The 25,043-nt window shown below is 41.1% G+C and overlaps 3 protein-coding genes across 5 annotated transcripts in view; 2 read left to right on the forward strand and 1 right to left on the reverse strand.

The window, feature by feature from the left end:
• Positions 1-9,114, forward strand: part of Mnat1 (MNAT1 component of CDK activating kinase) — a 154,852-nt gene extending 145,738 nt beyond the window's left edge. Inside the window, exon 8 of the mRNA XM_051195988.1 lies at positions 8,668-9,114. Coding sequence (XP_051051945.1) covers positions 8,668-8,788 — 121 coding nt within the window. The 3' untranslated portion in view covers positions 8,789-9,114. The remainder of the gene's footprint in view (positions 1-8,667) is intronic.
• Positions 9,115-14,078: 4,964 nt separating this feature from the next.
• Positions 14,079-20,521, reverse strand: Trmt5 (tRNA methyltransferase 5). The gene is made up of 5 exons (XM_051195989.1): positions 20,410-20,521; positions 18,309-18,964; positions 16,263-16,387; positions 14,726-15,377; positions 14,079-14,562 (listed from the first exon to the last, which is right to left on the reverse strand). The coding sequence occupies exons 1-5, from the start codon at positions 20,412-20,414 to the stop codon at positions 14,483-14,485; spliced, it is 1,518 nt and encodes a 505-aa protein (XP_051051946.1). The 5' UTR covers positions 20,415-20,521; the 3' UTR covers positions 14,079-14,482.
• A 42-nt stretch (positions 20,522-20,563) lies between these two features.
• Slc38a6 (solute carrier family 38 member 6) overlaps positions 20,564-25,043 on the forward strand; it is a 58,056-nt gene continuing 53,576 nt past the window's right edge. For 2 of the 3 annotated variants that reach the window (XM_051195990.1, XM_051195991.1), the window contains exons 1-2: positions 20,564-20,757; positions 22,136-22,266. In XM_051195990.1, the coding sequence (XP_051051947.1) occupies positions 20,650-20,757; positions 22,136-22,266 (239 nt within the window). In that variant the 5' untranslated portion in view covers positions 20,564-20,649. Of the gene's footprint in view, positions 20,758-22,135; positions 22,267-25,043 lie in introns of those variants that run through there. The other variant, XM_051195992.1, reaches the window with a different exon arrangement.

Genomic DNA, 25,043 nt, shown 5'->3' on the forward strand with positions numbered 1-25,043 from the left:
CTGAAACAGCTCGTTAGTGCTGCTTTTACATGTACTTTTACTTTTTGTCTTTATAAGTAAGCTCTGTTATCTATTTCAGTCCATTAATTTTTTTCCCATCTGCGGATAACCTTCTGTTTAACTTGTCATTTGTGCTCCTTTTTTTTTTTTAAAGTAGACTTTGTATTGAATTTTTTAATGGCTATGTTTTCCATATTGTTTGTACCTTTCTCGCCTTATGATGTCTATTTCTTCATCTCTTTTGACATTAAAACTCCTCTGTTTGTTTCAGATCATTCTCCGTCCTGTAATTCATGGGAGGCATTCCAGTAGTATGTCTTGTCATCCATATTAATTATATCTTGTGTTTGTTTTCATTACTATGAGTGACATTGTTTTTGATTTTTTTTTCTGTGAACCCCTTTTTAGTAGGAGTAGTTTTCCATATAGGCATTCCCCTTTGCTTCTGCCAGAAACCTGTGAGCTTCACTGAATTTGGATCACTTCTTAATTCTTAGAGGTGAAACAGCCTTAGTTGTAGTTGTTTCCTCCTGCCTCGGTGAGCTATAAGCTTTATTAGGAGCTTCTTATGGTTGCCTCTGGGCTGGTAAGTGCGTATTTTCTACAACTGGCTTCTCAGATCAGACAAGAGTTTATAGAGATAGGTTACATGCAAAGCCAAAGCCAGTCCCAGGGTCTTCCCTCTGATAGGCCTGAGGCCTGTCTTCTGTCTCCCCGTGGAGAGCGAATGTGTCCATAGAAGCCAGACCTCAGCTAGGAAGTTAATTGCCTTTAAGATTATTTTACTTAGAGATGGCTACAATCTTGTATTGCTATTGCAGAGGACCAGAGTTCAGCTCAATGCAGCCATTATTGGTGGTGCACAACCAGTAGCTCCAGCTCCAGGACTAATACCCTCTTCTGGCATCTGTGGACACTGAGCTCATGTGCACACCTCCCCATATACATATTCAAAACAATTTTTAAAGATTACTAGATTCGTTGTTTTTATAGTCATTTGTGTGTGGGGCAGGGATGCTTCTTGTTTGTTCAGAACCGAGTGGCTGACATTTGAATTGTGATTTGTTATAGAGAAGTCACTCTCTAAGTATTCCATGACAGGGGAGATGTCCTGAGTAAGGGGATGGAGGGGGAAATTATGAGGGTTTAAGAGAATGACAGAAACTTCTTCATTGACTTTGGCTTTACTTCAGGATAATGAAGGTGATTAATGGGAAATGTGTTTGGAAATGTGAATTGGAGTCGAGTATAAATAGACAATGAATGGTGTAGACTGAGGAGTTTGGAGCTGATTCTTCATAGAGCCTGGAGCCAATTAGTGTCTACTTATATATGAGAATCATGTAGATGTTCATCCAGAGAAGAATAACTTAGTAACCTTGAAAAGAATGAAATGGGGTGTGCAAATGTGAGTCAGTTCTGACACTATCAACAGTAGCCCATGAATGATGACAAGGCCCTGTGTGGTGCTGTAACCTCGCATTTGGGAAGCTGAGACAGGAGGATCATGTCCGAGGCTGCTTGTAGAAGGAAGAGTTTATTTGGCTTACTTTCTACCATACATAACATTATGTACATATATAATATTTCATTATACATACATATGTTTGTGAATGTACATATGATCATTTTATTTATAAATTAGGTAGAGTGAAAGATTATATAATAACTAATAAGGAAATACAACAATACAGTAATATTCTTTAATTGAAGAATAGCCTCTCAAAATATAATTTTTGTTCTTGAGAGCACAGGGATTATTCTCTCTGTGCAATTTATAAGGAAGGCTATATGTGTGGCTTTATCATAGCCCTTGAAGCTTTGCTACACAGTGCATGTGTCCCATGTCCTATGGCCCAGTACTCCCTTTGACACTTTGTTTCAAAGGTTAAGTCCCTATCTTAGTTACACTCTGACCGTTTCTCCTTCCTCTTAATCCACATGTCATTCACTGCCAGCATGGTATCCTATTTCAGATCTCAACTATCTTTGTTTTGTTGTTTATGCTTAGTTTTATTGTTTTGCTCTGTTCTGGTTTTGAGATGTAGCCCAGAATAGCTGGGGTTCACTGTGTAGCCCGAGCTGGTCTGGAACTCATGATAGAAAGTTTTATTTATATGAGAGAAAGTTTTATGTATCTTATGTATGGATACAGTTCTGTCTACGGTTTCAAGTTGGAGATATTATACTAAAATTAGCCAAAGAAGTAACAAATTGTTTTAAAAAAATAAATATCTTCTGATTTTATGAAGCATTTTCAATATTTATCAAAAATCACTTGGTCTATTGGCTATTGTATATATTCCTGACTTTATCCAAGTTTATTTTATAGTGCCTGTATTAATTACTTTTCTGTTGCTGTGATTAAGCACCATGACCGGACAGCTTATAGAGGAAGAATTTATTTGGCTTATGGTTCCAGGGGGATAGGAATTCATCATGGTGGGGTGGCATGGAAGCAGATGGCTGTCTCAGCTTCCCAAATGTGTGGTTACAGGTGTGCAGTACCGCACGGGGCCTTTATCCTCATTCATAGATCACTGTTAATACTAGAGCTGATTCAGTTAGAATATGGGTATTGTAGAGCATGTGAGTGGTAAATCCTGGTGTGTATATGGATATCATACGGTCTTTAATTCCCAGATCTAATCCTTACTGTTCAGATGGCCTAAACATCTGGCATAAGTGTTCTTTGTTCCTGAGTATGTTGGTATAAATGCGAAACAGCTTTACTATTTAGCTTATTCACCTTGTATCCTCATCCACTGGCTAGACCAATAAAGAGTAACATGATAAGTATTCGTGGAAGTTGTTTTCCTTACATTCAGGAGGGGGTTGGAGTTTATGAAGCCACATGTTTTTCTAATCAAACTACCTGTAGACTTATGGACAGTATCTGAATCATAGTACCTTCCCCATTTATCTTAGCTCATACAATTATCCATTCATTGCTATTCTACTCTTGTGATTAGGCTAGCACATGTTAAGTGATATATTTAGTTTTTAGAATATCTTATTTTAGCAGTCGTTGTCTGAGTACACTATTGCTCAGAGGTTTTTTTTTTAATTATTATTTTTTGTGAGTGGTGTGTGTGTGTGTGTGTGTGTGTGTGTGTGTGTGTGTGTGTGTGTGTGTGTGTGGTACAGGTGCAGGTGCACCTGTATATGTCCACATGTAGAGGCCAGTGGTCTACCTCCCTTGAAACAGGTCTCACATTGGTCTGGTTCACCAATTAAGCCAGCCTGTCTGACCAGTGAACCATAAATCCTTCTGTCTTTCCTAGCACAGGGATTATAAGTATGGGCCACCACACCTGTCCTTTAATATATGTCAGGAATTGAACTCAGGTCCTCTGCTTGTATCTCCCTGGTTCAATAAAATTATTCTGTAGCCAAGGCTAAATAATTGTGGTGAGGTAATACAGTGCATGGGATTGAAATGAGGGCCTTGAACGTGTTTGTCAAATGTGCTACCACCATCCTAGCCCATGGGATGAAATCCTTACACTTCTAAGAGCTTAGTCTTGACAGCTGGAACTCAGAACTGTATGGGGTAGGTCTGTTTAATGCACAGTGGCATCAATCGCAAAGTTTAAATGGGTTCCCTGCAGCTTGGCACAGTGCATTGAGCTTGTAGACAGGAAGATCACTTGAGCCAGGAAGTTCAAGGCCAGCCCTAGAAATGTAGGCAGACTGTGTCTCAAAACCCAAAGCATGGAGAAAGCTCACCCTGTTTGTAAAAAGCAAGTCCCATTCTGTAGGTTTCCCTACCTCTCTAACTTGGAACCCAGTTTGAGTGTAATTCTTCACAGAGCTAGCAATTTAAAAAGAGAAGCAGCTCACATGAACTCATTTCCGTTTCAACTCTAAACCCTGTAGATTATTCAGCAGGGGTTGTCACAGAGGCTCTAAGTGGTGCTTGTCTTAGTGCATTCTCTCTGCCCCTTCCTGAGAGAGTGGTTTGAGTAGCACCAAAAGGAGTTGAGGACAGGCTATCTGCCAGTGGTCACTGCAGGCTTTTAGGGGAAAGGAAATAGTAAGAGTAGTCTCAGAGCTGCCCTCTGTGTCAGCACCTGAGGAAATGAAGTCTCTGTGAAGCAGAGTGTAAATTATTCCACCTACTGGAGAATAAAGGCTGCTAAAAATGAGAATGACGGTATTAATTGGAGCCCAGGAAAACCACAAGTTTAATGTCCAACTCTTTTGTTCTCTAAGGTCCACTGTTCTTTCTTCCTCCATCTTCAGTGTCTGCAGGTGATTTTGATGCATAGTGGCAAAAGAAGGCAACTTTAGGCAGAGAGCATAAATTAAAGTTCAAGATGTCCTTTGTATAAGAGTTATCTTACATGTGGTTTTGAAAACATACTGTTAGGCTCTATTAAGAAAATAATGATTTTTTTTTAAAATCTGAATTTGGTCAGTTTTCAGGAAAACTAATGGTATACTACCAAAAAAAAGCAACCCCACGCTGGTTATTACTTATAAGATTTATACATCGTGAAAAGCAGAAATAGTTTTTTGGCATTGGCTAAGTAGAGCTGTTGTGTCCAGGCCCCAAATCTTGACTTCTGGAAATGAATTTGCCTAAGATACTTTCCTCGTTTTGTTCCATAAATTATACATAAAATGATGCTGACCTCTGTTAAAACCCCAAGAGATGTCATTGTAATGATTACAGAAGAGTAAACATAGGTGTGGAGTAAAGTGGAAAAGTAGGCAATAACTAAATTCTTGACGTCTGGTTTCAATGTGGCCAATCTTTAAAATACTTTGGCATACCACAATAATTAATGGCTTTAAACAGTGAATTAAAACACGAAACAAAATCCTACAAGTGAATAATAGTAAGAATGAGCTGTATTTTTTAAATGGAATCAATGCAGATTGCCTTGGTTCAAATATTTTGAAACACTTAGCAGTAAAAGTTACGTATAGCCCTGGAGACCAAAAAGAGCAACATAAATGGGGAAGACCCTGAAAGACCTTAGTCCCAGACACGTTTAATGTAACCGGTCGGAGAAGGGAAATGGACTTTCTTCAATGCTATGCAAAGAAATTTTAATTGACTTATTTTGGCAGTGAGAATCATACAACTTACCATTAATAACTCAAATTTAACAATATTTGCTCATTGCTTTGGATTATGACTGTTATAGAAGTACTATTTTCAAACACTAATTAATCATTTTAGATAAACTTTTAAAAAATGCATTTATGGCCTCAATGAGTATGACTGTTTATTACATTTTCCTTATAAAAGCTGAACTGTTTTATATACTCTTTATGGAAACAGTGCGCAGTCATAAATTAGAAGATGCAACTGTTTTAGGTATTTTACTGGGCCCGCGTTTGCCTGCCAGCAGTGCAGCTGTTTCAGGTTTCTCAGCATAACATATAAAAAGCTGTATGCACCCTACAAGTTTATACTGGACTTGCCAAGCCAGAAATGGTGTGACTCAACTTTCCCAGAAGCGAGCCAGACCAAATGCAATGAATCAATAGTTAGCTGCACGTTGGTTTTTATTACAACTGTGGAAAGCAGTTCCATTTGTGATAGTTGTTCTCTGACTATTGACAAATACTTGTGGTGCTTGTATTCTGCTGGGTGTGGACTAAATGGAACCAGAACTCCACCTTTCTTTTGAGGATCTGAGGGAGAAGAAGGTGCCATCATCTGGTCAGAACAGAGTATTTAAATTCAATTTTGCCTACGAAACTATTACTTATTTGTGTGATTAACACTGTCATTGAGTTTACAGCGATAAGAGTTGAGTTTTACGTTCTAAGGTAACCACTCATCTTGTCTGCTATTGGGAGGAATTCTTTTTTGGTTTCTTGTTTGTTTGGTTGGTTTGGGCTCTTGTGACAGGGTCTCACTTTGTATCCCTGGCTGGCCTGGAATTTGCTATGTAGACCATGCTGGCCTTGAACTCAGATTCCCCCTGCCTCTGCTTCCTGAGTACTGGAATTAAAGGTGTGCACCACCAAACCTAGCCTTGTCCATCAGAATCTTAATAACTGGCATTGTATTGTGCTCAGGGAGGGCACTAAGAAAATAATTGTAGTCATGTGATAGATTTAATGAATTCTTGTTTAATTCCTGTGATACCTTAGACTACCTGGAATTTATCAGTGACATTTAATAATATTAGTTACTGAAGCAGGATGCATCCTTGGAGGTGTATATGATGAAATAATCAATATTTTATTTTATCCCTTAAGATTTTCACTTCCATATATTATATAAGATACTATAGTTGTATATAATGTGTATAGTTATATTACATAGAACATCCATTATTAGTATTCTATGTAACTCATATATAAGTTTTGGGTATGCTATAAATATACTACCCAAATAGTTACAGATTGTTACTCAACAAACTTTCATTTTTCCTTTGACTTTCATCCTTGGCAGAAAAGCAAAGATTTGAGTTAAGACCATGATTTGTGTAATGTGAATAAATTATAGCCAGTTCCAAGAGCTTAGCCTGTTTCATTTTGACAGCTTCTTCTATTTGGTCCCTCAAATTGCCATATATATTTTAATCATACAAGCTTATTATACATGAACAAAAAAAAAAAAAAAGAACCTGGTTTGCTATTTTGTTAGAAATAAGAAGTTGCTCATGCATTAAGATCTTGACACAGGAAGTTTGAATGAATGAGTAGAAAGGGTTCCAAGCTATTAAAGCGTCCTGCTTCCTGATTTACTCATTTGTCATACCTGTAATTCTAAAAGTGGGTGAAGCAGCTTTGTTTCTAGGGACTATGTGGCTTCCTACAGAGGCATTAAAGCAAGGCTAGAAATACTTGATTTCCTGCAGCAGTGATGGTCATGCTGACACGTTATTCATCTGGTCAGATTGTCTTATTTTTTTAGACCTGTTTTGTCTATTTTTATGAAGGCAGAAATTCTTCATTGATAAAAAGACCATGGAATTGAAGAAACATTGTTATTTTCCTATCTTTTGAAATCAGTTCAATTCTTCTATAACTACTCTCAGATTTCTTGCACATGTAGTTTCCTTTTTATATAAATTTTATTTCAGTTAGAAACAATCTTATGTTACATATCAATCCCAGTTCCCTCTCCCTCCATACTGACCCCCCCATCCCATCCCCCATCCCATCCCCCATCCACTCCCAGGGAGGGTGAGGCCTTCCATGAGGAATCATCAAAATCTGTCAAGTCATTTGGGGCAGGGCTTAAGCCCTCCCCCATGTATCTAGGCTAAGTCCATTCCTGCACTAGGAATACATCCTAGTTCCACTGCCAGAGGCCCCATAGACTGCCCAGTCCTCCTAGCTGACACCCACATTCAGGGTTTCCCAGCTGTTAGACTGGGGTCCATGAGCTCCCACTTGCTCAGGTCATCTGTTTCTGTGAGTTTTCCCATCATGGTCTTGACCCTTCATCACTCCTCCCTCTCTACAACTGGGTTCCAGGAGTTCAGCTCAGTGCTTAGTGCCTGCTTCTGCTTCCATCAGCTACTGGATGGCGGCTCTAGGAAGGCATTTAAAGTAGTCATCATTCTCATTATAGGTGAAGGTCATTTAAGGTTGCCTCTCCACTATTACTTAAATTGTTAGTTGGGGTCATACTTGTAGATCTCTGGACATTTCCCTAGTGTCAGATTTCTCTTTAAACCTATAATGGCTCTCTCTATTGATGTGTCCCTTTTCTTGCTCTCCTGTATTCATCTCCCTACTCAATCTTCCTGATCCCTCCTGTTCTCCTCCCCCCTCCTTTTCTCTCCCCTCCTCTTTCTCCACTTCTCTCCCCCTTCTCATGTTCCCAATTTGTTCTGAAGATCTTGTCCCTTTCCCTTCACTGGGGGACAATATATGTCTCTGTAAGGAGTAAGGTTTTTCCTCCCACCACCTGGTCTTGTCCCGCCGCCGCACCAGCCCCAATTAACACACCGAGACTCTGTATTTGATATAATGCTGTTGGCCAGGTACTAGTTTCTTATCGGCTAGCTCTGTCTTAATTATTAACCCATTTCTATGTATTTCCACGTGGTCTTACCGAAGAGCAGGGTCCGGCGGTTCTATTCTCTCCCTTCTCTCCATGCTGACTACTCCTTACTACTTCCTATTTCCTCCTTGTTTCCTAGTCCCTCCTATCTTCCTTTCCTATTGGCCAACAGTGCTTTATTCATTAACTATATGAGAAACATATTTACATAATGACATCTCCCATCATGTCTCTCTTACGGTCCTCCTAAGGTTCCTTTCCCTGCAAGGAAGGAGACAGTATGCTTTGGGGATACTAGGATGATTTTGAACGATTGTGTGCTCGCTTCCCTGCCCTTCTTGTTTTTTGGTATTAAAGGGTTTGCTTGAAAATGCTTTTGTAAAAATCTTAGTAACATAATAGTGTCATGATGTGTGTTTATTAAAAGCATGCCGAAAAGGACAACAAAACAAATCAGCACTGGAAATTGTGAAACAGTGAATATTATATTAGACTTCACTGTCCTTTGTAGCTGAGTAGTAGTTAAGACAGTCCATATATACAGTTGGTGTGTTTCCTTTTAAAAGGTTCATTTATAAAAGCCTGGCCATTTCAATCTCATCTGGGGTCAGCTTTACATTTGCTTTGTAAAATGTCACCAGCTTACGTTTTTTCACATCAGTGGTACACTTTTTGTTTTCTTTCAGGTATTTAAACCACGTCCGAGCTGCCTCTCTACAGGATCTTGCTGGTGGCTATACTTCCTCTCTCGCTTGTCACAGAGCACTACAGGACGCATTCAGTGGGCTTTTCTGGCAGCCCAGATAAACCTGTTTTCTCATTTATAAGATTTGGATCCTGGAGCCAAACCAAGGGGCTTGAAAGTAAAGAGATTTGTAAAATGCCAGCACAGACAGCTGCAAGCTGCACCACGCACATCTAGCTGCCATGTTCAGGTGTTTATTACAGTCTGAACCAAGCTGAGAAATGTGTTGCATGTAGATTCCTGGAAGAGCTTTATTTTCTACTTCTGTTCTTCAGAGAGGGATTGAAGCATTGCACCTCATCTGACAGGAAAGGAATAAATGATTTCCCTATGTATGGAGTTGACAGACATAATGTTTTTTTTAAAAATAAAGCTTGACTTTATGGTACATTTTGCAGTTTTTCTCTTCTTATAGTGTTTTTCTGGAACATGTTTCCAAATGCCTTTTTTATTATACCATTCAGTGTTAATATCCAAGTCTGTGTTTTTTTTCCTATAAAACTTCTCTTTTTTTCCAAATGTCTTCTTAATAGTGGTCCAGACAAGTGGATATATTCCCTCCTACCAGCAGGCTATGTCAAGTAAAACCTGACCTGTGATGATGACACTTCCTCAGCAGTAAGAAACTCAGGGCCTGTTTTGTACAGTGCAGGGTAAGGCAGACCTAATATGGTGCCCAGCTGTGAGCCCCACTCATGATAAACCAGAGCCCAGCATTAATCTACTTTAATGACAAATTCAAAGAAGTAAGCTAATAAAATTTAATAATCAATGGCACCTTTCATTGCCAATGTGAGCTCATTTTATGATGAGATGTTGAGACTGGAAAAGGCACCACTTACGTGAGATTTCTCTGAGCATGAATTGTAGACTGATGTAGTTTTCCACCAAAACTCCAAGTGGTTTTATTGTACTCATGATTTTGCTTAGTTTCGATGTGGATAGGAAACTACACATGGCATCCCAGCCTTGTGTGAGTCTGTTGCATAGAACCCTGTAGAAGGAACATAGTTTTTCAAGGAAATTAAAGGGTTGTCTATCAAATCTGTGCTACAACAGATGCTAATTTTATGGGTGGAGAGTTAAATGAATCAAGACTTGTGGGTTACATTGTAGTATAATAGTCATCTGTAACAGTGCCATCTTATTTTACTAAGTGGGGTTCATTTCAGTGCATCTTGTGTTACCCCACTTCTTTGCTGTTTGTCCCAACACTTTTCATCTTCAGTAAATGAGAAAACTAAGACATTGAATGTGCCAAGATTATTTATGTAAATCGGTAAAAAGTTAGGATTAGACCATAGGTTAATCCAAATCCAGTTCTGACCACTCTTCCAGGGTGTAGCATATTCCTTATACTAGCTGTTTGCTAATTGAGAATTCATGCTTTTAAATCCGATGAAGGAATTGGTACAATGAACCTATGGTTAGAATTTCACTGCACTTGTGTGCAGAAATTAATGTATCTAAAGGTAAAGAAGTAATTAATAAATGTTTCAAAGGCTTTCAAGTTTTGTTTTGCATCTGCCTTAGAAATCCTTACTTGACTCTGTTAGATAAATGAAATAAAGATTGTGTCAGTAAGCAATGGGAATATCTGAAATATCTTGTAATTCTATCTCGCTCTCCCAGGGAAGTTCCTCCTGGAGGTAGTGTACAAGTCTTTCATCTACATAAGTATATGAATACTAGTACAGAAAGAGCCGTTGTACAACTTTCATGCCAGGCTCACGCTTCCTGTGTTTTCTTTTGATTTTTTCTTTTTTCTTTTTTTTTGAGACATGCTTTCTCTGTGTAGCCTTGACTGTCCTGGAACTCGCTCCATAGACTAGGCTGGCCTCAAACTCAGAGATTCTCCTGCCTCTGTTTCCCAATTGCTGCTATTAAGGGTGTGTGCCACCACTGCCAGGCTCTATTTTCTAATCCTTACAACAATCCCATTCTCATCTCTGTTTTAGCAGATAGAGATGTAGAGTAACTGGCCAAGAGCAACACATCTTGAAAACAGTAGAGCCAGGATGCCAACCCAAGTGGTGAGGCTCCAGAGCAGTGGCTGTCAACCTTCCTAATGCTGCGACCCTTCAATACAGTTCCTCAGCCATACAATCATCTGCTGCCAATAGCTCCTCAGCTAGGGGTGGGAACTCACACTGCCTCCTCCACCTTAGGATGTTTACTAGATTTATCTTGTTGGGAGATGTCTTTCTATATGGTGTTAATATGTTTCTCTTACTGGTTGATGAATGAAACACACTGATTGTCCAATAGCCAGGAAGTGTAAATGGTGCTAACAGATGAGGAGAATGCGGGAAGAGGAAGGCAGAGAGGAGCTGCCAGAGAGACACCATGTAACTACTGGGAAGCTAGGACGTGCCAGGCAGGCATTCTCTGGTAAGATAAGGCCATGTAGAAATGCATAGATTAATAGTTATGGGTCAGTAATTAAGAGAGCTAACCAGTAAGAAACCTAAGCCACCAGCCAAGCAGTTTATAATTAATATAATCTCTGTGTGTTTATTTGGGGCTAAACGGCTGTGGGACCAGGTGAGACAGGGACAGCTGCTGAGTTTATGAGTCCTAGAAGTTTCAGACAACACTGTTTTCCCCTACTCCACCCAATCTCTGGCTCTTACAATCTTCTTGCTCCCTCTTCTGTGATTGTCTCTGAGCTTTGTGAGACGGTGGTAGTGGTGGTGACATTGATGTCCTGTTTATAGCTGAGCATTCAGTTGTGAGTTTGTGCCTTAATCATCATATTTGCACCACTATCACCCCTTTGGGCATATCTTGCTGACCTGGTCATTATTGTTCACATCTGGTACCATGAAAGCTAGTCAGTAGGGAGGAAGCTTCCTGGTTATCAGCTAGATTTCTCCTTGTCTTATGACCAAATTATGTGGTGTCTCTAGCAATAGGGCCTTACCATTAAGTTCTGGTGGGCAACCAAGAGCAATGGCAAAAGCCTGTATTGTTTTATGGTCTTCAGCACACCTCGGATTAACAACTCAAGGGGAGGTGTCCCACACCTGGCACTGGCCTTTTTATTTGGCAACCTCTGGGTTCTAGGAGGAGTAGGAAGACATTTTTAAGAGGATTAGACTCTTTTCCTGATATTTGTCATTACAGGGCACATGAGTAGGTTCTAGTTTTACTGGTGGAAGCTCCTTAACTGCAGCCAATAGTTTGATGTGGAGATACTCCCTTGGCACTTGCAATAATACCCCAAGACACTGAACTTCTAAAAGACATCATGTTCCAAGACCTCGTGAAATTAATTTCTGAGGTCATTCAGTATTTCAGAATAATGCTTAACAATGATTTTTCTTACTGAGAAAAAATTGTATTGGATTAAAAGCTAAAAAACTATAACCTGTAGGACCATTGACAAAGCTCAGCATGTGAAGGTTTTGCCTTGAAAGCCTGATGACTTGGATTCAGAAACCACATAAAGGTAGAAAAAACAACTCCAACAAGTTGTCCTCTGACCTCCACAAGTGTTCCATGATGGGTGCACACACGCTTGTGCACACACACACTTTTAAAGACTGTATTCTTTTAAATTACAAACTTTACTCTTGAGAGATTAAATTAGTTCATAGAAGTCCGGGTAGATCTCAGCCTCAGTTGCTGACAAAACTCACAGAATTGGAGGACTATTAGTCATGAAAGCAAATGAAGTTTCCCACAGATGACTGGCTCAGTCATATACAAGAGGTTACAACCTTTCGAAAGGCATTGCTGAATAACAGTAACAGGCATAAGCTTCAAACTCCTTACGTTTCACAAGCTTTATAGATGGGTCCAACTAAGGCTGCTGCTCCAGTTTTTAAAAAAATCATTTATAAGAGACTTAGCAAACTCTATTTTAGTTGCACATTATAGTGTTTTTGAAGCTCCTTTTTCATTCTTAGTTCACGCAGAGAGCAGTCACGGAGGCTAATCTTTATATTTAAAGTCTGGTAACAAAACTTCAAAGAACTGGGCAGTATTTGCAACATCTGTCGGCCCTTAAAAGCCAGGGCAGGATCCTTTACCTTCTCAGTTGCCTACTGACACTGCTCCCACTGTTCTTAACTGAACAACTGTTCTTGCCAAAGGCCAATCCTCTGAAACATGTTTATTTTCTCTGGATACAGTTCTTCAGTTGCTGCATTCAAACACAATTAACTCAGCAACAGTAAATGGCTTTATTTGGCTAAAAGTCATTTGGGGACTTAAGTTATAGCCTTATTTTTGTTTTATTTGCTATTCTGACTTAAGTTTTTTAATTTTTCTGAACTATTTAAAAGTAGAGACAGGTACTTGGTGTGGTAATACAAGGCATACGCTTGTTTTTTTTTGGGGGGGGGAGCAAGGGTGTAGATATTTTGTCATCTGAAATCAAAATAATTCATACCCCGCTGAAACTTCAAAGCATAACATATCCATGGTCCATTTATCCTAATATAATGGATATGCACTACTCACAAAGAAATGAAACTTGTGAAGCTGGGCTTGGTGACTCACCTGTAATTGTAGCATGTGGGAGGCTGAGGCAGGAGGTTTGCTGTGAGTTCAAGTCCAACCTGGGCTGCACAGATTGGGATCTGTAGCATGACAAGCTGCAGTATGGCAGCAAGTGTCACCTTGAGGTCTGTGCTCCAACTCTGCTGTTTATCATGTGAGTATGAAAACTAATAGGGGCCAGGTGGTGGTGGTGCACGACTTTTATCCCAGCACTTGGGAGGCAGAGGCAGGAGGATCTCTGGTCTACAGAGCGAGTTCCAGGACGGGTTCCAAAGCTACACACAGAAACCCTGCCTTGAAAAACAAAACAAGGATGGGAGGGGGAAGGGAGGGAGGGAGATAGGAGAGAGGGAGGGAAGGGGGGAAAGGAAGGGAGAGGAAAGGGAAGGAAGGAAAGGAACAAAGGAAGGAAACTAGTAGGGAAGGCAGATGCCAATCAAACTTCCAGCACACCAAACCCCCAAAACTTAAATTTTATGTAAGTTCCATGTTACAAAATGTTACTGTTTTTCAGCCATTTGAAAATGTAAGAAAATCCTGATGTCACAGCCATTATACCGGATGTGTCCTGGAAGATGTGGTTTTCCTATTCCTCATCTAAATAATTTAATTTTGTATTACTTTTACACTGCTAATTGATAGTAGTTATATAAAATAATCACATTCTTACACTAATAACTACCAGGTAGTTAAATGTCTTCCTAGTAAAACAGAATCTAGTCACCCAGTCTTTAAAAACTACCTTTCCAAGGATAGACCCTACTAGAAATACATTTATAATGATTTTACAATCCAAGTTACTTTTGGATTGTAAAGTCATTATATAATTTAGATTTCTTTAGTTACTAGTTTGTTCATTTATTTTGCATATGTGTGTGCATGTATACACATGGTGCACAATGAGTCTCTCCTTGTACCATGTTGGCCTCAGGGATCAAACTCAGGTCATCAGGCTTGGTGGCACCTTTACCCCCTGAGCCATCTTACTGGCCCATACCAATTCTATTTTAAAACTATGCTGGATCATAGTGGTGCATGCCTGAGATCCTAACAAAATAACAGTCTATTACACAAGTTTATCTTATTTTGGTTAAGTTTTACTTTGGTAATGTCCCATTTATAAGAGCAAAACATAAGAGCTCAATAACAAATACCCGGTAGTTAAGTTTACAAAATCATATAAATTGTACTTCTTTACAAAAAAAAAAAAAAAAAAAAATTTACTGGGGAGATGAAGAAAACATTTTAAACTAAGAATCTGATATAATTTGTGGTTCCGAGAAGGAATCATCTGTCTTCTGCCGTTTAAGAGATGGCTCTTCGTAATTCTCTGTAACAAATGCGGAAAACCCATTTTAGAGAATTTGTAACAGTTGAATACTCAATACTCTTTTAAAAAAATATTACACACACACACACACACACACACACACACCCCACAAGCTATATTAAAGGTATTATACTCTACACTTCAGTCTGAAGAACTTGCTCACCTACAGTGAGGGTTGGGTTCTCGTAGAGTGTAGCAGCAGGAATCTGGAAGGTGATGCATAGCATTTCCTTGTTAGGGGCCACATTTCTCACGAGGTGAACTGAACTTCTCGTCTCCAAGGAAACGCCTAATACAGCTCCAGCTTGCTGACAAACATCCTTCGCAGGATTGGCATCTTTGGAGAAACAGTAACAGTGTACTGTGGGAAGGCGCTCACTGCTGCATGGCTGCCCATCTAGAAGTGACTTGAAAGCACTGAGAAACTCTATGGCCTTTGCTGGCAAGTTCATGACAATGTGGATAGAGGGCTTTTCTTCAGCTGACAGTCCTAGCCGAAGCATTAACTCTTCTCTTACTGGCCCCTGGAGGAAGTCTTTTCCATCCATGTTAAAGACTTTCACTTTTTGGTCAACTTTGTTCAGCTTACAATTGTGCAACAGCCATTTATGGGACTCGGGGTTGAGATCATTGGCAAATACTGTGCACTTTTTCCCTGCTGCTGGAATGGCAAAGGGTCCAACCCCAGCAAAAACGTCAAACAAGACATCTCCAGGATTGAGAAGTTCAGTGATCCGGCCATGCTCTGTAGAAAGTCGAGGATTCCAATAGACTTTGGAGAAATCAAACTCATATGTGTAGTTGTTTTCTCGAACCTGAAAAAGGATATCGTGGTTTTAGTTAGTTGCATTGGATTTAAAGTCTGTCCAATGAAACTGGATAGGTTATGTGTATACATACACATGAGAACATGTAAATGTTACTATCATAGGAGCAAATAACTTCATGTGAAAACATTTTGAATAGAATCCTAGTGTCTTTTGCCTGAGAAAAGTCAGCTCTCCAAAGCCGGATAGTTGTTCCCATCCTTAGGGTCATAAAGTTGATTCCAATTCACACGAGGAATGCTGCAGAGAGGCCAACTAACTGGCTTGTGTTACCACATGAAGAATGAAAATAGCATGAATCATCTGAAACCTCCCTCTTATAGGGCACTTCCACCCAGCAAGCATGCAGCCCTCCACAGCATTCGGGTTGCAAAGGGAGACATGTTAGAATTTGAGGTATCTATGTTGTTACATGACAATTACTAAAATTTTACAGATCTCATGTCTATGAATTCGATGTTTAAGCCCCTCGTTTTATAAACAAAGAATCAAAGACCAGAAAGCTCCTAACTTAGACAAAGCTGCTACATCTTTCTTCTGCTCCCGGGGCCCGAATTTCATGTTGGTTTATTACTTTCCCCCTCAAACCAAACCAGAGGCTTCTGATCAGAGCTGGAAACGGTTATGTGTCTGCCCCCGAGTGGCTGGGAATAACCTGGCGGGTGGATGTCTCTAGAACTCCTTGGCACACACTGCTGATGGACTGCTCGCCATCGTTAGAGAAGCATTTAACTAACTCCTCTTCCAGTCTGAGGATAGAGGTTGTTCAGCCTCACACAGCCAGCACTTCACCCCTGGGCATTCTGAACACGTGCTGTCTTGGCTCTAAGCACCAGTCTTTATGCCCCTCTGAGTTGTTACCCAGCACAGTACCTTGGTCAGCATATTCTCCTCTCCAGACAGCACCTCCATTTGGAAATTTCGGTATGTGTTGTCAATATTGCTGGTTTTATTTACTGCAGAGGTGATTCCTGGGTTCTTGTCAATCATAACTTGGCCTAGAAGGTGTAAATTCATTATAAATACTGCCTATTGTTTGTGAAATGAAAACTAAAAATACTTAATAGAAATGAATTATATTTTCCTTAGGTTTACAAATAAAAAACTGTACTTGGTGTGTGTAATTCTGCCTACAATCCTGAAAATCACAGAGATGAGTTGACGACTGACGGCCTACAGACCTATAGAAAATTTATGGGCACCGTTAAAATTTTGTTGAGGGCTTTTGATCTACTGTTTTTCCACATTTTTGTTAAGGGTACTAAAATAAGAGCAAATATGAACCTGGCAAAGAATGGAATGAGAAGCTGTGAGGGCCCTGAACAACAAATGGTCCCTGAAATACTAGCAAAGACATGGCTGTCCCTGCTGGCCTCACACCAGCGGTTTCTTTCCCTGTGGGTTCGAAACAAGCGTCTCCAGTTTGGAAAAGTGTGTCAGCAAGCAACGTTTACAACCAAGGATACAAAGGCTCTTCAGAGTCTGACCTAAATTTAAAAAGTCCTTTTACTTAAATTGTTCTTTCAGTTGGATATTCACCATAGCGGAAATCTACAAAGACAACAATATACATTAAGATTACTTTCTGTTGCCCTTTAATCAAGTCTCTCTTTGTCAACATTTTAAAATCGTATAAAGATCTTTCTTTGTGCTCTCATTTCATAAGGAAAGAACTTCATCTGTAAGTTAGTAAAATGTACTGAATATAAATTCACTGAAAAACAACGACAACTTCAGAATTCAGAATAAGTGTTCTACTTCAAATATCCGAGCTCAATTAAAAAAAAAAAAAAAAAAAACCTATGAGAATTTGTAGAGTGAGTTTTAAGGCTATTAACACCCTTCTCCAACTCCCAGACCCACCCATCCCACTTCCCTACCCACCCACTCTGCGTCCTCTTTTGTTTTTTCCCGCCTACCACATCAAGTTTGTGCTGTCCATGCATTCACGGCTGTATTGCCTTCCACTAACTTTTATGATATGAAAGTTAATTTTAAATGAAATTTTAAAACAGTAATAGCAATTCTAAAATGCCATAGCAGAAACTTACAGCTTTGCACTTATTTGGTAAGCCCGCTGGGCTGTGTCTCCAGCCAAAGATGTTTTGTAATCACTGAGCACTTCATGAAAAATTAAAAGACAAGAATGGGCAAAGAATGTTTTGAATTAGGGTAGGCAGGTAGTAAATGAAAGTCCACATCTGATGCTGCACCTAGCCCCCACTCTAAGGGTCACTGCTGTGCAGGATCAGTGTCTCTGTCAAGGAAAACAGAGAAAGCAGAATGGTACCGTTATCACCATGCAAAACACTGAATGCTGCATTTTAAAGCTCAGGATAATCCTTACAAGTTTTGAAATATTATTGTATTAAAGAAGAGTAATAATCTACAGAGTGCATGTACACCAAGTATTTATATAAAATGTGATTTTGATTAGCCTTCTAGCCAAATAAAGGCCTGGGTCTCCATGGGGCTACAATAGTTGGATGTACATTACAGCTTCTAAACAGCTAGGAAGACTTAAAAATGTCTTCAAGTGCTTAACATAAAGAAGAGGCTTAATCAGCTAAATCAATAAATGAATAGCATTGTATACTTGACACCAAAATTTTTGAAACCTAGTACTGAACATTGTCCCAAAGGCAGAGTATCTTTTTGGACCAAAAGAATTATGTTCAATATAAATCCATCTTTTTGTGTCGTGAGACCCAAAGTCTATGTCAATCCGTGACTATGGAGAGGATATATCCAAAATGCTCTTCAAAGAATCAGGATGGTGCTTATCATTTGGTTTCAAATTAAACATAAACTATCCTGCTTCTATAAGTTAGCATTTTAAAACGAAAATTGAAGCACTAAAATTAGAATTAGTCATTTTTTTTTTTCCCTAGACCGTGAACCCGACTATAATATACCTACCAATTAAATGCTTGAACGGTAGCTGATGATCTCGGAGATTCAGGTGTGCAATATGTCCAACTCTGCTGAACCCTGAAGTCACGTCTTGACCCTCAGGGAGCACAGCTCTCAAAACTTCTTCTGACTTAAAATTTTCATAAGTTAGTTCCAAATTGTATTCGGATAACTGTGGGTTGACATCAAGTTCCTCTAGAACAGCGAGTTCTGCTTTCTCAAAGCCATCAACGGTAAGCATTTTGTAGGGATCCAACATAATGAGTCTACTGTCTCCATCTTGGGGGTCCTCAATGACTCGCTTTATGCCTGGGCGCTGCAGGGCCACTCTCTTGAGGGCCCGCATCAGTCTGTTGACCACTTCTTTCCTCGCTTTAAGCACCGGGACGGACACCGTCTTTTTAAAGGCTGTTCTATCAAGTTTTGTCATCCCTCGAACATCAGAGGGTGGTGAAAATAGTTCGGGATCTCTCACACTGGCTTCTATTTCTGGCATGGTTGAGAATCCTTGTCTCTGACCCAACTGGAGAATACTAGGTGCTTTCCTAAGCCCTGGTACCAATGTCCTCCTGGTTAGTACAGACAAAGATAGCAATTCATTGGGGTGACAACATTCTACCTGCAAAAGTCTTCTTGAGAATCCAAATGGCTTCCATAAGATTCTAGGAAAAGATTCAAAAGACACCATGGAATCACATATGAGCACATTCACAATGGCGTTTCAAATCACCTTCTAAGTGCTGACAAAAAGTCTGAACGGCAGGGGAGAGCAGTCTCTCCTGCAGAACCGTATTTTTGTCACTGATTAAATAATACATTTCCATCGTCAGTCTACTTGCCCTTGTAACAGAAGGATAAGTAGTCCAGCAGCGTCCCCATACCCAATGGCCTCTGCTCACAATTTCCTACAGAACACATGTACAATGGGAAGTATGAAATCTGAGATAAGGGGCATCTCTAAATGAAATGGTTATGACATATGATACCACCAATGGCAATATTTCCTAGGATATTCTTATGGGCTATTGTACTAGAAGCTATAGTGTGAACTTTATAAGTTATGGAATAAGTTCATCACCCAGAGTTCTTCAGTTGGTAAGTGGTTCATTCAACAAGGCTAGAAACATAGCTTGATTAGCATGCACAAAGCCTTGGGTCTGTTCCCATCATCACATGTATCAGGCATGGTGGTGTCTGTCTGTACTCTCAGCAATAGGGAGACAGGGAGGAGGATTAAACATCCAAGGCCAGCCTGGGATACATTTGAGAGCAATCTCAAAAAAACAAAATCTTTGGGTTAAGAATGAGCTTAAGGGCTGGGGATGTAGCTCAGCTGGAAGAGTGCTTGCCTAGCATGCACACACAAACCCACCTGCTTTCAGCAGGTGCTGGCCTCTGATCCCAACACTCCACTCAGGAGAGAAGGCAGGAGGGTCAGAAATTCAAGGGCATCCTCCAGACCAGTCTGGATAAATGAGAGGTTCTCCCCTCACACATGGCCTTAGTATATTGCTAGGACGCCATGCATACTGTACTGCCATGTGTCTTGCCTAAAACTAAAGGCTTCGTTCGGTATTTTGATGTCGAGGCTTGGCTGTGTTTGAAGCACAGTATCAGTTATTCATCTTTTAAAATACCAACTAAATGGTAAAGGGTTCGGTCGTCACAGATCCCTACGATATAAACCAATTAAGTTTGGCTTTATACTAGTAGTTAATGAACTATACTGACGGTAATTTAGGTGCAACCATTTACTATTTGTAAAACGTGGATAAAAACCATGAAAAGATTTTTGTGATAATGGGAATCTAATCCTGAGCATTACTCATGCTAGGCAATCGTTCAACCCTTGAGCTACACCCCAACCCTGAACAAGCGTTTGCTCAGCCCCCTTTACCAAGGGCTCGGGTCTTGGATTAGCAGCCTGTTGGCCATGAAGACAAATGGCCCGGTGGTTTTCCGCGCTCCTTGGGCGGGAGACGAGAGCACGGGCTCTGCTGCGGGATCGTCAGGTCTTTCGCGTCACCCGGGACACTACGGGCCCCTCACCCGCCGCACCTTCCTAAGTCCAGCATCATCGGAGCCGGCTTAAGACCAGAACCCTCACCTCATGCTCTGGTGCAGCTCGGAAATGGGTCTTCTGAGGGTGGGCGGGCTCTCGGCGACGTCATCACTGCTGGCCGCCAAGGGAGCATAAAGTCAGATCTCGTGGACTCTTCTGGCCGCGGTGAGTTACGGAAACCCGGAAGGGCCAGGCTCGTAACTCCGCCCCAGAAGCGACTGCACAGGGCGCGTGGGGCTGGGCCAGAGGCTCGCTGATGGACTTGGTAGTCGGCCGCGGAGCAGCATGCAGGCGTCCCAGGACACCTTCAAAGCCGAGCCGGGCTGGTACGTCTCTGCCCAGCAGCCAGAGGAGGCGGCGGCTGCCGAAGAGCGGAGCCCGTTGCTAAGCAACGTAAGTGGGCTCCGCTAGCAGTGCGGGGCTGATGCGCTCTGGCATCCTCCAGCGCTTGCAAGGAGAGTTCTGGACAGGAGGGGATGGATCCCGGGTTGAGGCCCGAACCACTGAACTTAGTCGAGTTTGGAACGTGGCAGTAACTTGGCTCACTCAGTCAGAAGTGGGACTTGGGACACCGGCGGGACGAACTAGGGTTTTGTGACTCACCGTTGTTTTGTATCTTTGCGCCTTTTCAGTTTCCTCTAGTCTTTTGAGATCTGTGCAAGAATCATGAGGTATTTCTTTTCTGGACTTAATCATGGGGCGAAGGGAAAGGTGAGCTATAGGTACTTTAGTACAGAAGACCCTGTAAGTGAAGACGAGGAGAGAAATCTGTTAATATGCACATAGCTCGTCCTTAACCTATAGCCGGTGTAGTGGGCTGTGTGTGTCCCAGGACCTCCGCCCCCTCTTCAATGCTGAAGGTCCAGCCCAGCGCCTTGGGCTTGCTACATAAGCGCTCTAACCCAGAACTGCTTTCCAGTCCTGGCACTCCACTTTCAACTCAGTCCTTGGACTGTAACAGAAGATAGTTTTGCTTCTGTTGGCCCTGTAAGGCATTCCTGATCACTCTTCTGGGAAGACCTACTTCATTAGGTATATAAACAAAAGGTTAGTTTTGCAGCCCTAGTACTCGGAGAAACCACAGACAAGAGTTCCATGCTGACACAGGGATTCTTCAGGGAATCACGTGAGCTGAGTCCTCTTGCTTCTGTCAGTCCCCACCCTTTGCCTTCCTTATCTTGATCCCTTGAAGTCACAAAGAAAGGCCATGGCTCCCAGGGAAGCCAGCCTGGGCCCTGCACTGGAGGAGGAGGTCAAAAATAAGGAAAAGTGCTGTGTCCAAATTTGCTTTCTATTGGTGTGATAAAGCCCCTGACAAAAAGCAACTTAGGTTTATTTCCCCTTACAGCCACAGTCCTTCTGAAGAGAAGGCTGGGCAGGAGGCAGAAACTGAAGCAGATGCCGTGGCTGAATACTGCTTTTTGGCTTGACCCTTCCGGCTTGCTTCTTTCTTTCATCCCAGGAGGGGCCTGCCCAGGGATGGCACTGCCCAAAACGGGCTGTGCCATTCCATACCAATCAGGAAGGTGCTCCCACAGGCTTGCCTAGAGGCTGTCTGATGAGGCCTTTCCCTCTACTGAGGTGTCCTCTTCTCGGATGACTCCAGCTTGTCTTACATGGACAGAAGAACTAAACATGTGCTGGTTAAGTAATTAATGTTGCACGCGAATCCTCGGGCTTCTAGATTGGCTCCACGAATTGACAGTGATGTTTCGACAGGTTTTAACTTCCTCATTCAGACATTTAAAGTGGTTTCATTGTCCCTTTGCAGGAAGTTCACAGCCAGGGATCCCCAGGTGCTTCGTTCGGTTTCTCAGTCTTTAATGTGATGAATGCCATCATGGGAAGTGGCATCCTTGGCTTGGCTTATGTGATGGCTAATACCGGTGTCCTTGGATTTAGGTGAGGCCTGTTTTCATGTTTTGTCATCACGTTTTCATTTTGATAAAGAATTTTGGAGTATTTCTGAGGTTTTAGCATTGTTTTGTTACCCTTGTGCTGGGAATCAATGACTCTTAAGACAGCAGGGCTTTAGTTGGGTAAGGACCTTCGGGCAGGCATTGGGGAGAAGCTCCAGCGCAAGAATAAGAGCCTGTTGGCTTTCAGGCTGAGGTAATTATAGGGCGCAAAAAGGAAAGGACGCAGGGCCACTGAAATTTACCCCTTTTGGGCAGGTGGGTTGCTAGAGGTAGCTAGGGAAGTAAGGTGAGTGGTGAGGATGTCATGTGCCAGATAAACATCTTCCTTAGTCACCCATTACTAGGGTCCATAGGGCACAGAGGGTGAGAATCCAGAAAAACAAGTTACTTTAGTTCTCAGAACCAAATGACTTCATTTTGGGAATTGTCATTGTTTGACTGAAATAGAGAAGGAACTTTACCAAATGGGGTAGCCATTGCTAATGGTTCTGAAGTGTGGCACTAGCCTGACTCACCCTTGGGTGATCCATATAGAAGTGGCAGAGCTGCCCACACGTCTACACTGTATGGTGCAGCCTGTTGCTCCTAGGTTAAGAATCCTGTAGTATAATGTATTCTGCACGTTACTGCAGTAAAGCAGTTGTATTTGTGCATATACGTATCCAAGAGGTTTAGTGAAAGAAAAATGGTGTTCCTGAATAGGGCATGACTGTGAGGCGAAGTTGGAGAGCTTTATGTTTGTTTGTTGTTTTGTTTTTCTTGGTTTTTTTTTTTTTTTGTTTGTTTGGTTGGTTGGTTTTTTGGTTTTGGGTTTTTTTTTTTTGTTTGTTTGTTTGTTTGGTTTTTTGTTTTGTTTTTTTGACACAGGGTTTCTCTGTGTAGCTTTGGCTGTTCTGGAACTCTGTAGACCAGGCTGGCCTCTAATTCACAGAGCTCTGCCTCTGCCGCCTCAGTGCTAGAATTAAAGGAGTATGCCACCAGTGTTTGGTTGGAGGACTGGTTTTAAGGGTCTTCTGTTTTGTTTTTTTAACTTTGTGATTCCTGTTATAACAGCTTAAAATACAAATGTGTCATTTACCATATAAAACCTTTCCTTATGTTTTTATTCTATAAGCTTTTTAAAAATTTAATCTACTTTATTTTCATATTTTACTTCTTAAAGTTTCTTCTTTAAAACTAAGACATAAACACACTCACTGCCTGAGAGCCAGGGTCGTCAACCTCAGTCCCCATCATGTTCCCCTGGGAGCTCTTCAGGGCAACCACACCTGAAGCTGTGGTACCCAACAGCCTTTTCTGATGCACTCGAAGGACTAGTCTGACTGTTTTTGCAGTTCACATCGCCCTGTAACAAGAAGGAACATGCTACAGCCTGTAACCCTGTTAGCTGGGAAGTAGAGACAAGAAGGTCAGGAATTCAGGGTCTTCCTCGGCCACATGAATTCAAGGACTAGCCTAAGCTCCATGAGACCCTGCCTCAAAAAACCAACCAACAGCAGTGACAATAAAAGTGTACTCTAAAATTAAAAAATATAGTATAATAGTATAATAAATACATAAACCAATGATTTGATCATTTACTCTTGGTGAGTAATCTATATATAGATTTATATATATAAAACATATACTATACTTAATGTACTTAATGTGATTGTCAGTGTAGTAGTGTTTCCCCAGCTTTACCGTGGACACGAGTACTATGTTGTCCTATAACAGGAGGGCAGCCATGACATCACGGAGACCTCATTGTTATCTGGGACATAGTGACTCATTGATTTTTACTAATCTAAAAATGTGGCAAAGATTTTTTTTTTTTAAGATTTGATTTACACTCATTTTAATTAAAAAAAAAAAAAAACCAGCCTCATCTCCAAGTTAATTTATGTCAGGTTGTCCAGTGTGAATCAATACTTGTCAGCCATGCAAGTTAATAGCGGTTAAGTGCAGAGAAAATATTCTTCTCTCTCTCTCCTGCTGCTAAATAGACTACTTTAATGATCTGGAGCCTGGCAATGTTCTGTGCCTATTTTCAAGAGATGGTTATGGGCCGTTGTCTTCATACTGTTCTATGGCTGTGACTAGACACCGTGACCAAGGCAGCTTATAAAAGAAAGCATTTAGTTGGGGGCCGCTTACAGTGTGGCTGGAGGCAGACAGGCAGGCATGGCCCTGGAGCAGTAGCTGAGGGCTTACAACCTGATCCACAGCCCGGAGAACTGGACAAGACAGTCCCCCCCAGTCCTTCCTAAGTCCATCACCAACTGCTATCCAAGCATTCACTGATTGCCGTGAGGCCATGGGGGCCGTTCTCTTGCAAACCCCCACAGCCAAACTGTTAGCCCTGTAGTTTTCTGGCTGTTGCTGTTCACATAGTGCTTTATACATTCTTTGTTTTACTGACATTTGCTGGCTTGGGTCCTGCAAGTGCCTCTCTGCTCTAAGCTCTGAAATCTTTTAGGACCAGATCTCATGCTGAGCATCTAGCACCGGTTACTTTGGCTGGTTTGTCAGTAGAAGCCAACTGCAAATGCGAAGTCTCCTTTCAGTTTGCTCCCCTTTTCCAGGTTTCTTGACAAGCAAAGCAGCTTTTAAGTAGCCCATTTCACTTTTGTTGTGGGGATGTGTTCATAAGCTTTGACAGTTTTAGAAACTGCATGTGACTTGTTAAGTGACTCGTAATCAGAGAGCCTCTTTTTTTTTTTTTTTTAAGCTCTTTGAAAAATTCATGTTTTATATATTGACTCTTAGATAGATGAAGTG

Source organism: Phodopus roborovskii, unplaced genomic scaffold, assembly GCF_943737965.1.
Source record: "Phodopus roborovskii unplaced genomic scaffold, PHOROB, whole genome shotgun sequence".
NCBI classification, from domain to species: domain Eukaryota; kingdom Metazoa; phylum Chordata; class Mammalia; order Rodentia; family Cricetidae; genus Phodopus; species Phodopus roborovskii.

Coding starts and splice junctions, on each gene's coding strand:
- Trmt5 (XM_051195989.1), bottom strand. Junction 15,378..16,262: donor AGGAGAATATGCTGACCAAG/GTACTGTGCTGG, acceptor ATCCTTTTTCAG/GTTCGAGAAAACAACTACAC. Junction 14,563..14,725: donor GAACCCAACCCTCACTGTAG/GTGAGCAAGTTC, acceptor CATTTGTTACAG/AGAATTACGAAGAGCCATCT.